The sequence below is a fragment of the Metopolophium dirhodum genome, chromosome 1, assembly GCF_019925205.1.
Source record: "Metopolophium dirhodum isolate CAU chromosome 1, ASM1992520v1, whole genome shotgun sequence".
Lineage (NCBI taxonomy): Eukaryota > Metazoa > Arthropoda > Insecta > Hemiptera > Aphididae > Metopolophium > Metopolophium dirhodum.
This window is the reverse complement of record NC_083560.1, coordinates 83,387,783-83,403,002: the sequence shown is the minus strand read 5'-3', so window position 1 is coordinate 83,403,002 and position 15,220 is coordinate 83,387,783. Positions and strand designations below refer to the sequence as shown.

General features: G+C 28.7%; 2 protein-coding genes across 2 annotated transcripts; both read left to right on the top strand.

The window, feature by feature from the left end:
• The first annotated feature begins 7,735 nt into the window (after positions 1 to 7,735).
• Positions 7,736 to 11,315, top strand: LOC132942456 (uncharacterized). Its single transcript, XM_061010857.1, has 3 exons — positions 7,736 to 7,782; positions 10,453 to 10,646; positions 10,729 to 11,315. Exons 1-3 carry the CDS (start codon positions 7,736 to 7,738, stop codon positions 11,313 to 11,315), a joined length of 828 nt encoding a protein of 275 aa, XP_060866840.1.
• Positions 11,316 to 13,252: 1,937 nt separating this feature from the next.
• LOC132942449 (uncharacterized) lies at positions 13,253 to 13,813 on the top strand. The gene has a single exon (XM_061010846.1). It carries the CDS (start codon positions 13,253 to 13,255, stop codon positions 13,811 to 13,813), a length of 561 nt encoding a protein of 186 aa, XP_060866829.1.
• The last annotated feature ends 1,407 nt before the right edge of the window (positions 13,814 to 15,220 follow it).

Here is a 15,220-nt window from a genome sequence, read left to right as displayed (position 1 = left end):
GTACGTGTATAATATATAGAATAATTAATGATGAGAATAAATGTCGAGTTAAATAAATTGAATATTCTTAAATGATATTAGTAATTATTGAATATATATATGAATAAAGAATCAGGTAATTCAGATATTGAAAGTAGTTCTTCGGATGAATCGATAGGACAAGTTAAAAATAAAAAATTAGGAAAAGAAGCAGTAAGGAAAAATAGGATGGTAAAAGAGGAATTTTTAATAGACACTACAGAAATAATAGAAGGTATAGACAACGTTACTAGAAAGAATTATTTTAGGACTTTAAGTCAAACAGAAGAGTTAGGTAAGGTCTTTACCCCACAGAAAAGTGTAAAACAAAAATTATCGGGTAGATCAGGTTCTAGATCTGACCCAGGTGTAAAAACACGTTCAATTAGAACAATTAACTAGGAAAAGAGTAGCAAGCGTAAAATATAAGATGGATTTAGATAAAGCAGTTTCTATGATTCCAACTTGCACGGGTAAAAAAGACGTAGCAGAATTTATAAATACATGCGAGATAGCACTCAACGATATTGCAGAGATAGACAAACAACTATTGTTAAAAATTATAACTTCTAAATTAACGGGAAATGCTTTGGAAGTAACTAAGTATCGCACGTTAGATTCTTGGGAAGCAATAAAATCAATTTTACAAGGGGCATTCGAGCATAAAATTTCGGAGAGGGCTTTATCAATAGGTTTAAATACGGCACGTATGGCAGAAGGGGAAAGCGTAGCGAAATTCACGAATAGAATCGAGGAATTATATTACAAATTATGTGCAGCCAGTACCGTAGGGTTGAACAAAGCTGAGGAAACTGTAGTGAAAAACCAAACGAAAAAACAGGCTATGATTATATTTATGACGGGGTTACCAAATCACTTATATATAGTACTGAAAGCAAGAAGTCCTAAGTCTTTGGAGGAGTGTATACAATTGGCTCTTGACGAATATATTGAATATAATTCTAGGATGAATATCAAAAATTTGCAGAATAATGAGGAAAGTCAAAATTTTAGTAAAAACGAGAATCAGGGTGTAAATGGGGATGATACAAAACAGCAGAATAATAATGGTAAAAATAATACATTTTACCGCAGTAATAACGGGCATATGAATCAAAACGGTAGAAATAATAATTTTAATAATCGAAATGGTTATAGTGACGGATACAATAAATTCAATAAAAATGTTAATCGTGGAGGATACAGTAATTTTAATAATAATAATCGTAACGGATACAGTAATTCTAGTAACAACTATAGACAAAATTATAACGATAGTAATAATCAGCGAAATAATTATGGTAATAATCAAAATAGAAGTAACACTGGTTGTTACACCTGTGGAAAATCAAATCATTTCGCGAGGGAGTGCTGGCAAACGGTCGGTCAGGCGGAAACGACCGAGCAAATACGCATAATAACAATCGTGATAATAGTGCGCGTAATTCTGGAAGCGGTAATAATAATAGAAACAATACGGGTGTTCAGAATTTGCATTGTAGTTATTGTAATAAGATAGGGCATGAAATTTCGAACTGTTTTACAAAACAGAAAAACGAGAAAAATAATTCAAAAGATTCCAAAGGGCAAGTTCCAGTGGGCGTCAGGCTTGTCTAATGCAATCGCCACAAAACGATGTTTTCACATCACAACTAAATTAATAGAAAATCGTATTACTTTAAAATCACCTAGTTTTAATAAAGAGCAAATTAAATTATTAGTAGACACGGGGGCTGAATTAAATATCATTAAAATTAATGCACTAAAGGGGGATACAGAAATTAATGAAAAAGACAAGATTTATTTAAAAGGTATTAATGAAAAAATAGTCTCAACAATAGGTAAAGCAAAAATAGATTTAATAATAGATAAAAAAAGCATTCGAAACAGAATTTTATGTAGTAAACAAAACATTTCCAATAACAGGAGAAGGCATATTGGGACATAAGTTTTTAATGGATAATCATGCGGCTATAGATATTGCTAACAATACGATAACAATAAATGAAAATAAAGTAGAAAACGAAAATAGTGTATGCTTTATTTTAAAACCACGTTCGGAAACAGTAGTCGAAATAGATATCGCAAATAAAGCAATGAATAATAAAAATATATTAATTAATAAACAAGAATTATCACCAGATGTATATTGCGCGAATATTTATAATACGGTTAGAAACGGAAAAATAACGATAAGTGTGTTGAATATATCAGAAGTAACACAAAGTATAAGTGTAGGTCAAGTTCGCAAAATATCATACGAGGATGACATAGTAGCACACATCGATAACGCGGCATATGACAACAAAATTGATATTGACCGCGCGAGCAAAATAAAAACATTGATTAGGACGGAGCATTTGAATATTAATGAACGAAAATCAATAATAAGAATTTGTGAAAATTACGCAGATATTTTTCATATAGAGGGGGATAACCTTACGTGTACAACGGCAGCAGAACACGTAATAAAAGTACCTAAGGATTTAAAACCAATTTATAAAAAACCGTACCGTTTACCGTTTTTACAACATGACAAAATAGAACGACAAATAGGTCAAATGATGAAAGACGAAATTATAGAGAGATCAATGAGTCCTTTTAATGCACCCCTAATACTAGTTAAAAAGAAGGAGGATGCCTCGGGAAAACAAAAGTTCAGAATAGTTATAGACTTTATAGCACTTAATGACGTAACTTTAAATGAATCTCACCCATTACCCAATATTACGGAAATCTTAGACCAGTTGGGGCAATGCCAACTGTTTGGTCTATTAGATTTAAAGGCAAGTTATTTTCAAGTTCCGATATCAAAAGATTCGAGGGAGCTTACAGCTTTCTCCACGGGACAAGGTCATTATCAATTTAAACGTTTAGTTATGGGTTTAAGCTCAGGTCCGGCAACATTTCAAAAAATGATGACGAATGTGTTATCAGGGTTAATAGGAATTAAATGTCTAGTTTATTTGGATGACATAATAGTATATGCGAAAAACTTACAAGATCATAATGATAAATTAATTAACGTATTTGAACGATTACGTATTCATAATCTAAATATAGAACCAGATAAATGTAGCTTTTTACAGCGGGAATGTTTATTTCTAGGTCATGTAATTACAGATGCACTGAAAAAAAGTTTAGTTATTGGAACCAAAATATGGTAACAATAACTATGAAATTTTGTTGACTGTAAATCGTTAGATGAACCATATTATGTTGTTATCAGTACTATTCTTGATTCGGTATTGACAACTAAAATTATGTATAGGTGACTGAATTCATTCCGTTATATATACAAAACATGTATTTAATACTACAGAATAGCATCCTACTATTTTGTTGAGATAACAGAAAAAGTTTGTAACGATTAATATACATTTTGTTTTATGTACACATTACAATTCATCTACAGCAAATCATTTTGTTACTGATACTTTGCCTTGTTTGTTAGTACTGAACTATTCTAGTAGGTAAGCTTAACATTTTTGTTTTGTTAACATTTCTAAATTTATTGAGATGCTTGTACAAAATAATTTGTAATGGAAGCAAACTTTTTATGTCATAAATACAAAACATTAATACAGTCGAGTAGCGATAACTCGAAGTTGAAGGGGGATAAAAATACACTTCGAGATACGTATTATTCGAGATATATAACTCGAATTTATCAAAATTAAATCAAAATGTCGAGTTATGTAATGAAATATAATAAAATATAAAAATTATAAAAATGTATGATAAATATATGTAAATAAACGTTGTATAACATAACTAAAATAGATTATAAGTATATGTACATATGTATTATTTATTAGATACAGTAGAAAAATAATTTGTAATTCATTTTTGGGTTTTCGGCTGTTTATTGACAAAATCTTCTAATTTTCCTATGGCTTCGAATATAGAAGTATCCACACCTGCGACGGATTCAATAAACTGCCTAACGGTGTGTAGTGATGATATTGCTTGGTTCGCCGTTATCATATCTTAAGTTCTTTCAGGCTCATCATTTTCAGAATCACTGTTTGATATATTGATACCCATGATTTCGTTATCAGTTAATAGTCCAGTGACTTCAACATTTTCATCGATTGTAGCACGATCGACACGATCGATACAACACTGTCAATAACATTATTTTTTTTTTTTTTTATTAAGAAAACAAAACCCTCGGCAGCAAGGCCATTGGGATATATAATGTATAATAGTGTTACAACATGTTATGTGTTAAAGAGAGAGAAAAAAAAAAAAAAATACATAACATTATTAACCATACATACATACTTACTGTTATTGTGAATGCGCTAATAATCAGTTTCTATATCTACTCATTTTATCTTAAAGTAGATAAAACAAATTATTACGAAATACCCAGATACCCATATATCACAGATATAAATCATATGCTTCGACTAAGCTATTCATTACAATTTTATATTCGAGTTAACAAGACTTATAATACATTGAGTGTTATGAGAATTTCAAAGGGAATAAAAAAAAAATCTAGTTGTCAAGTTTTTCGAGTTATCGAGGTTCGAGTTATCGCGACTCGACTGTACATAATATGTACCTATGTATAATACACAATACATATTATATTATATCACAATCAACAATTAATAAATAGGTCTTATTTATTACAACTAGGCATTTTATTTTAATAAACAAAAAAATGTTTACAATTTATTATAATGTATATTATACAAATTATTGTTACTTATTAATTACAATTAAAACAATTAATACCCGGTTATATTTAAAATACATAGGTACTCTTTTAATAATACTGTAGAAAAATTACAAAGTCAAAAAACGTATTATAAAGATTTTACATAATATATACCTATTATTCATTCATACATGTGTATCAAACATTGAATATGTATATTAAACCATAAAATAAATAAATAAATTACATAGATATAAATATATCATTCAAGTGAAATTTCAAAACAGATTATAATGGGTCTCGAACTGTCACATATCTTACTCCATCTGGAGTTACATTCAAAGTGTTTGGTATGGGAGATATTAATGAATCCTGGTAAATGAAACATATTTGATACTGGTATTTCTATTTCAAAAGCATGCAAATGTTCATTAGAACGTAGACGTGGGCGCTTATGGAAAAAACAGTGATGGCGGAATATTGGCACACTCTAACTTGGGAAAATCGTTAGAAAATGGTTCGTTAAATATTCCAAAAGATGAATTTTTACCTGGAACCACCATTTCTGCTCCATACGTTACGCCTGAAAACGTACTTTATGCGACCATATCCAGGGAAGCAACTAGATGACTCGTTAAAACGAATCTACAATTATCGTCTTTGTAGAACTCGTAGAGTAGTGGAAAATTGCTTTGGGATTTTAGCACAAAAATTTCGTGTTTATAACAGGAGGATACAATCGAAGCCAGAAAATGTGGATTAAATTATTTTATCAACATGTGTTCTTCATAATTTCATAAAAAAATATAATAATAGTGTCACTGAAAATTTTCAAAATGTGAATGATCTAACTTCAAACATAACTTTGAATGATATACCTATGCAAGGAAGTGGTGCTGGGCGAGCAGCATTTGCAACTCGAGAACTATACAAACATTTTTTTAATTCCTCAGCTGGTTCAGTGCCGTGGCAAAATGAAAAAATTTAATTAAGTGTATTTATATACTTTGATATTATTAACTATATAATAAACTAATTTAAAATAGTATACAATAATTATTTAACTAATAATATTATTTAAAATAATATACCTATATTATTAATTCAATTGTATTTATATTTGAATTTATATGATTTGTTTTGAAAAAAAAAACACATGGCATTAAACTTGATTTATTGAATTTTGAATGTAATACATATTATTATTATAATTAACTATATTTACGTTATAAAATACATTCCGTGCATGGAATAATAAAACATTCATGCAGACTTGGGTAGAATACTTTATGATAATAATATTCCTAAGTATTCAAAATACTTCACAAAAAGTATTCCAAATATTTTTCGAATACTTTTTTTTAGTAGATTTAGATTTCAATAGCGAAAATATTTTTTTCAATTCTGTGTTTAAAAATGAGCATTATTTAAATCTTGATAATACACGCCCATCTGGCTAACTATTAGCAATATTCAAATTAATATAATTAATAAGTAATAATTAGTAATATATACAAGTATACCTATATAAGAAAAAAAGTATTCCGAATACTGTACTCAGAATACTTGTAAAAAGTATTCAAAATACCGTATTGAATACTTACAAAAAAAAGTATTTAAAAAGTATTCGGAATACTATACCCAAGTCTGCATTCATGCCACATAGGGCTATTATTTATTTTCTATAACCAATAATTTGAACAAAATTGTATCATTGTATGAAAAAATGTTATCTTCGAAATTAGGTATTCGAAATAGTATCTAACATTGATTCCATCAAAATCCTAAGGGTAAAAAAAAAGCCATTGATGAAAAAATACAATATTTAAAAATGATTCTGAGCGGATTCTATAATTAATTTATAAATTGAAATTTTTCGATATATTATATTGCCATGAGAACGAATTTGAACTTCAAATATATTTTGTTGGTGTCGTATATTGTAGACAGTCTTCAAAATAATATTATTTAATATATATGTAATATAGGTGGGAATATTTCAAATTGTAAATTATTGACATAGGTCAGGCCAGCGAAGCAATATGTGCTGAGGCGACGATAATATTTTCTATATAACACCGCCGTACGCGCAGGCACGGCTCCCGTTGTCGCTAAGTGATTCGGCGAGGACGTAGCTACGACGTGCGTGTGAAACGCCGATCGTAGTACGGGCTAGGCGATCTGAATTTGCCAAGTGTTTTATTTATGTTTGTTTTAATACAATAAAAGTGTTTCTGACCTGAAAACCCGAGTTAAACATTATTTTAGTCATTCTTACGTTCTTACCTTTTATAGGAACAGCGCCGGGATATACGTACTATGTGTCAATGAAGTTTTATTAAACTGAATAGTGCCAAGGTATATGTAATCTTTGAGTCATTTCAATTAGATAGGAACGAACTAAGAATTGACAAACGCATACCATCGTACCTCAACGAGTTAACAGTGCCATTCTAATTAACTTTAGAGAATGTCATTAACTAGAGAATACGAGGGTAAGGCGTATAGTTGGTTTACCGCGTATTGGCCACACTGCACGCGATTTGCGATACGAGCGATATTGTCCAGCGATTTTTACGATTTTGGGTGGGAACACGGGCGTTATTTTACGGCGCGACATGTTTACCGCATAAAAATAATTTACCGTGCGTTTTAATTCTATACCAACACACGAGCGTTTATTTACGGCACGTTTATTTAGGTGCCTACGATATTCACGATAACTATATTTATTTATTTCATTAAACATACGTTAGCTATTTAGTATGTGTCGATGTTTCAACTAGACAACACCATGGCAGATGAAAATATTATTTTGTTTTTGGGTTACCAATTTTTTATTAAAAATAAAAAAAAATTAATAGAAAGATGTGGGTACATCCTTTAAATAGTACACGTCCTTCCGAAGGTGCGTTGAATTTAATTTTTGAAAATATCAGAAGAGATCCAGTGAAGTTTTTTAATTATTTTTGGATGAGCGTATCGGCATTTGATGAGCTACTAACTGTCTATCTAGGAACACGACTTTTAGGAATCGATACTAACATGAGAAAGAGTATTACTCCAGCTGAAAAGTTAGCAGTGACATTAAGGTAAGCATTAAAGCACTTTTTAATAAAATCTGGATATTTCTTCGTTTATTTTTGATTATTCTTAATCGTAGCCCATAAGTATTTTATCTTAACTACAGATAATAAAACCAAAAAACAATCTTTCTTAATTTGAAAAAAAAATATAAAATAACTTTTACTCACTACAAACAGTTTTTTATAAATTGTGATATTAATATAGTTAAGGAAATGTAATATTATTTAAGGTATGTTCATTTATATTTGACTCATATTGAACTTGAGGTGGCAATGTCGATATTGAACTGCTATTCGACATCTGTGACATAGCAGGTGAAGTAGTTCCATGTGGTATACCATGATACAAACGGTAATAATTATTAGGAAATTGTTCATATTGAGGCTGTTGAAATTGATCTGTGGAATAAATTGTGCCACGTTTAATTTTTTGAATGACGTTAATCATTTCTGCCCTAAATGCCAACGTTTGGTCAACAGAAAATTGCCTAACGACTGGGAGCATTGAATCAAAAAAATTTTCATGTTCGTCTTTTACTACAGGGTTGCATTCATCCTTCTTTTTTTTAGTGACTTCTTCAAGATACTCTATAAATGTGTCTTCAACATTCCTGGATTTTTTCTTTTGTTTTTTTTTAAATTCTTCATTATTTTGTATTTCGGCTGCTGGTAAATTAATTTTTGAAGTAGATGGTTGAAGTTCGACGTTTTCTTCGGAATGCTGCTTGGGTATAGAGCTTATTGTTTCTCTGGGTATTATGGTTTTTGTCAGAAACTGCATTTGATCGTGGTAAATATAATTTTTTTTTCTCTTTTTTGTCATCCCATCGCCTGATTTTGGCTTATTTTCTTTTAGTGTCCTAAAGTATGCGTCTTTGATGGGTTTCCATTTTTTTTCAATGTTTTCTCCTAAAAGATTATAATATTATAGTAATAATATTAATTTCTAATTATTATGGACGGAGTGATGAATATATTGATTTTATAATGATGTGTGTTTTTTTTTAAATTTGTTGTTGTGAATGTACACGATAAGCAGTCTTGTAAAAGATACTTTTAAAAAGTATTCAAGTACAGATACAGATACTTTTTTTCAAAAGTATTTAAAATACATATTTGAATACTTGAAAAAAAAGTATTTAAGTACAAATACAAATACTTTTAAAAAGTATTTACAGATACTTTCAAATACTTTCAAATACTTTTTTTTTTTTTTTTAAATATGTTTTACCTTTTTTCCTTGGCCTAATGACTTTATAGATAAATTGAATTATTAGTCAACTAAATTATTTTTAGATTCTGAGCAAAGCGATATATGTATTGATTTTACAATGATGTGTGTTTTTTTTATTTATTTTTTTATTAATTTTTTTTTTTATTTTTTTTTGTGTGTCATCACCTTTAGGACAGTAAAAGTGCTTGGATTTTCTTTAACAGTAACTTTTCTGATAGGAAAGTGAATCTAGTTGGTACTTTGGAGGGTCAAAAGTAAAAATTTCCCAGTTTTCAAAAGCGACGTGAAAAACAAAAGAAAAATTAAGGAAAAACGGGATCTTTTACGCAAAATCTGTTTTTGAGAAAATTATTTTGGTTTTTGGTGCTACTCTAAAACAAATGACCGTACATGAAATTTTGACTGAATGTTTATATTAGCATTTTCTATACACTATAAATTTTTAAAAAATAATTTGACTCTTTTTGAGCTGTTAACAGACATTGTCAGTTTTCAATTATTTTAGTTTTTTTTTTCTATAAATATCAATAAAATTTTATTTGTTGGGTAAAAAAGCTTGAAAATTTAATAGAAGACTCCTAGGATATTGTTTAATAAGTTTAGGTTAAATTGATAGTAGTTGGTGTAAGGAGGTCATATATTAAGATTTTCAATAGTTTTCAAATGTGTCAGGAAAAAAAAACAAAAAAAATAAAAAACGAGCATTTTTACGCAAAATCAAAATTTGATTAAACTAAAAAACTTATAACCGTATATACATGAAATTTTTACCGAACATTTATATTACCGTTTTTTATACACTATTAAATTTTCAATTTTTATATTTCAAATTTTTTGGTTTATTTATAATTACACGAAAATTTCGATTTTATTTTTGTTATTATCGATAAAATTTTTTAAATTGCAGCTAAAAATACTTGAAAATTTAATTTAATTTTATAATGACTTTAATTTTTTAATTTGAATAAATTCAATTTTTGGTTTAAATCAAAATTCTGTATTAGCAATAACTTCAACTAATAATTCTACATGAATATTTATTAATATTTTAATAAATGAAAATTTATGAATTTATTTTTTTTGAATTTATTCAATTTAAAATTTTTTAATTAATAAAATACTTGATAATTTTAATTTAGTTATATAAATGAATAAAATTCTGTAACTATTTTTTTTTTCAAATTAAATATACTTAAGTGGGTATTTAAAATAATACTTTTTTTCAATTACCTATAGGTTTACTTCCTATAATTTTAATAAAATTAATATTATCTAAAATTTTAATTTATTATAAAATATACTTTATAATTTTTTAATTACAGCCTTGCAATCTATCTGGCCTTCAACACACATATCATTATAAAATCAATACATTCATCGCTCCTCTCAAAATTTAAAAAAGCCATTTTTTGCAAAACTTATTAATGTTTTTATTATTACAGATACTTAGGAACAGGGTGTACATTTATAGATTTGCACTACTCGTTCAAACTAGGAGCTTCAACTATAGGGAATATTGTAAGAGAAGTATGTATTGCAGTTTGGGAGGAATTAGCTCACATTGAAATGCCATCTTTGACAGAACAGCTATGGAAAAATAAAGCTGAATTGTTCGAGCAGCGTGCCAATTTCCCTCGTTGATGGGAAACATATTAGAATTATAAAACCAACAGGAACAGGAAGTCAACATTTTAATTACAAACATTATTTTTCAATAGTGCTATTAGCGGTTGTTGATGCAAATTATAAATTTTTATACATCGATGTCGGGTCTTATGGGAAGGACTCAGATTCAACAATTTTTAAGAATTCTACTTTTTGGAATCTGTTAACAAGAAATGAATTGAATATCTCTGAAGCATGTCCAATACAAAATACTAATATTATTGCAAATTACGTATTTGTTGGTGATGAAGCATTTGGTCTTTCTGAACATATGCTACGTCCTTATGGGGGAAGAAACTCGACAAGTAAAAAACGTATATTTAATTATCGTTTATCCCGTGCACGTAGGTACGTGGAATGTGCTTTCGGAATACTGTCCAACAAATGGAGAATTTTTCATCGGCCATTGAATGTTAGTACTCGGTTGGCAGTAAATATCACTAACGCATGTTGTGTTTTGCACAATTTTGTACGTGAAAGAAATGGAATCGATTTTAAAGATTCCCTTACAGTGGAAGGTTTCGAAGAAATAGACCCAGTAATTGCTGATCGTGGAGGGAGAACAGCTATTGATATGAGGAATGTATATGCTGATTATTTTTCTTCAGAAGGAGCAGTTCCATGGCAACATAATAAGTAGGACCAAATACAGAACTATGTAAAATATTCTAAATAATAAATTCCAAAATATCGGATTATAATTTTAAACAAATATTTGTAATACTGTAATACATTGGTACTAAACACTAATGAACCCATAATATATATTTAATATTTCTTTATATTTAATAAATTATAATAAACTAAGTTAAAAATAATATATCCATAATTTGTACCTACTTGATTAGTAAAAACTATTATAAAATTTATATTTATATTTGTAGCTATATATATTTCAACAATTCAAAAACCAAATTTTTATGAATTTTCAACAACAAAATAGCTTGTAAATTTTCGCAATTTCGGAAATATTTGAACTTTTAACTCTTATAAAGGAAATAATGCTTATGTATTTTTATAATACCAGCTTATGTGAAAACCAAGAAACCACTCTCAAAGTTTAAGATTTATAAGTATTATTTCAACTAGTAATCGTGCATACACTCAAAAAAAATTAATAATTTAAAATAACCACACATATAATAATAAATTGTAAAATCAATACTTTCATAATTTCAATAATTGATATTGACAAAATATACAAGAAAGGAAAACATATTTATTTATATTATTTTAACATTAATACTGATTTAATAGTGTATTTTGTATACCTACCTATCAATTTTTGGTCCTTAAATTGAAGATGTTCAAATCCTGGTTTTATCAAACCGAACACTTCTCTCCAAGCTTTTCGTTTTTCATTGCGGTCTGAAAACTTGTCTAACGTCTTGTCCCATAAAACAGGCTTATTTTCAATAAACGAAATTAAAAGCTCTATGTCTAGTTCTGTGTCTAACTGACTATTCTGTTCAACATCAATTTCAGATATCAAATTTAAGTTGATTTCAGACTCATCTTCTGAGTGCTCTGACGACATGTTAACTGTTGGTACTTGTGAATACTAATGACTACTAATAGAAAATTGAACGAATATTGAAATAAAATAATAATCAGTCGCGCGTTTTATTACTGCGTGTGTGTTCTCCACCTATCATTATAATGCATTTTGACTGGGATTTCTGATCGTGCGTTATTTTTAACGTGCGGTAAAGTCATGGTGCACGCGACTGTTTTCGAAATATCGCGCGGTATTTTTACGGCGCGACATTCGTGTGATGTGCTCTATTCGTTTTAGTGTATTTTAACAAAACGCGCCGTAATTTTACGGTGCGGTAAAAATGTCGCGCGGTAAAATAACGCCCGTGTGTTCCCAGCCTTTGGTGTGGCCACTCCCGCGTTTTTATTGCTATATCAAAGTAGGTTGTTACATATAATCACTAGTTGTTTGTCACCAGTCGTCGAGATGACTTCATACAAATCGAATCGTATACGTAAAATACTTTTATCTGAAAGTTGTGCTTCATTAGAAGCTAAAGTTGACTTATTTAAACAACGATTATGGGTGCATGAAATAAATAAACATCGAGAAACCGAAGGTGAATTTCACACTCTTTTTAATAAACTCCAAAAGCACCCGGTTAAATTTTTTGAATACTGTCGTATGGACGAAAACACCTTCAATTTGATACTCGATGCTATTCGAGAAAGAATACAAAAATTGGATACTAATTTCCGAAAACCTATATCTCCAGAGCAAAGACTTTTTCTTACGACAAGGTAAGTTGTTATTATTTTTAACAACAAACATACATCAAAAGTTAAATAACTGTTTTTATTGAAAAATTAAGAAAACGTAATTATACCTCAAATAAAGTGAATATAGGTACCTACCATATATTTTTAAGTTTTTTAAATAAACATAGTACAACAATACATATAGTAGATCATAAAATATTGTTTAGAATAATACAATGTATTAGCTTTAATAAAATTAATAGATAAAAAAAATTGAAATAGCATCTTTTTTTTCAATTCATTTACTAGCAATTACTGATATTTTAAATTTATAAATTTGTAATGGTTGATATTGGCGCATATGGACGAGAAAGTGACGGTGGAGTTCTAAGATGTTCAGAATTTTTCAAAAAACTACAAAATAAAGAATTGGACATTCCAAATGACAAAGTACTTCCTAATACAAACTCCCATGTACTGTATACATTTATAGGCGATGAAGGATTTCCGCTATTGGTTAATATGTCACGTCCGTATCCCGGAAAGCAACTCGTCAACAATTTAAAAAAAAAGATATTTAATTATCGACTTTCTCGCGCCAGGCGCACAGTGGAAAACAGTTTTGGTATTCTAACATCAAAATGGAGAATATTAAATAAGGCTATTGAAACTAACCTTGAAAATGCTATTACAATCACACAAGCTATATGTGTATTACACAACATAGTATTGACACACAATAAACAACCTATGCAAAATATTCCAAATGAAAAACATATTTATAACCCTGATAAGAGACGAAATAATACATTCAGCTCAGTCGCCAGACATACTAGAGAGGTTTTTGCAGATTATTTTAGTAGTCAATATGGTTCAGTTCCCTGGAAATTGGACTATATTTAATGTACTAATATACACATTCTAAACTCACACCCATTGATGGTTTATGAATTAGTTAATAATAATTAATAATTAAACTACTCACATATTATAATAATTTATAAATAATAAATAATAATAAATTACAATATTCTAATAATAAATAATGATATAGAACTTCATACAGACATCGATATATTTGTGTATAATATCTTGATAGTATGAATAATTTTCCAACCACATTCACTATTTAACAAAATTTATTCAAACATTTAAATTTTCAAAGACGAAAATATACAGAAAATACGGGCCTAAGGTTATTTATAGTTACGAAATTAGCTTCATTATTTAAGACGTTTTTATGATTGATTTTACTATTTGAATGTACCTATATAATTTGTTGTTATTTTATTCCATCTGAATTCATAAGAATTTGTTATTTTTAGAAAAAAAAACATGTATTTTTATAATAACATAAGCTATTTAAGGTAACATTAATAATATAATAATATATAATATAGTATTTCTTTTTGGTTCTAATATAATATAAATATAGTTCTAATCTAATTTTAATTTTAATAAACTTGTATCTAGGCGTATGATTGATTTTTATTTCATTAGTTTTGTATTATATAATACATACCATCAATATTTATCTCGAGACTTCTCATCTCGTCGGTCCAACACTGTTGGATGATGGTTCTGTTTTTATGTTGACCATGTTTAGGGTTCCAAATCGGTTCTTTCATGAAAATTGCTGACGCCAACTTTTCCGACTGGACGGATATGGTGATTGAACAACGATTACAAAGCGATTAATCGCAAAGAAACAAACTATTTTGATTTTGACGCGATAGATGCGATTTATCGCAAAACGCAAATCCCACAACGCGCTCTATGTGGACATGTCATAGCGATTCTGTAGTTTTGAAAAAATCGCTAAATCGCTAAATAAATCGCTCGCATCGCAAATCGCGTGCAGTGTGGCCGTACCTTAATACGGGTGATACCACAGTTGGTAAGGCGCGAAAAACATTTTTTATGTATACTTATCAATTATTAAGGAATTTCGTTATTTTTGTATTCGATTTTGATTCTCAAATATTTAAATTGAATGTTTTATACATTTTTAACTATTTAAATAGTTTACAGCTTTTCGTGATTTTAATGAATTTTGACAAAATTTAAACTTTAACCTTTACAACAATTATAAAAAAAAGTTGTGATTTCATTTTTGGTTACTACCATAAAAAAAGCTTATAAGAATACATTTTTAAATTTTTTGGTTATAATATTAACTACTTATGAAAAACCTTGTTTTTAATTTTCAATCCTTGGTATCATAATTTTAGTTACCTGCTAAGTTTATTTCATCTCCAATACTACGCCAAATACCATCTTTGTATCCACTGTCCATATACTTGGCATGTG

Coding starts and splice junctions, on each gene's coding strand:
- LOC132942456 (XM_061010857.1), top strand. CDS start 7,736: ATGAGAAAGAGTATTACTCCAGCTGAAAAGTTAGCAGTGACATTAAG. Junction 7,783..10,452: donor AAGTTAGCAGTGACATTAAG/GTAAGCATTAAA, acceptor TTATTATTACAG/ATACTTAGGAACAGGGTGTA. Junction 10,647..10,728: donor GCAGCGTGCCAATTTCCCTC/GTTGATGGGAAA, acceptor ATTTTTCAATAG/TGCTATTAGCGGTTGTTGAT.
- LOC132942449 (XM_061010846.1), top strand. CDS start 13,253: ATGGTTGATATTGGCGCATATGGACGAGAAAGTGACGGTGGAGTTCTA.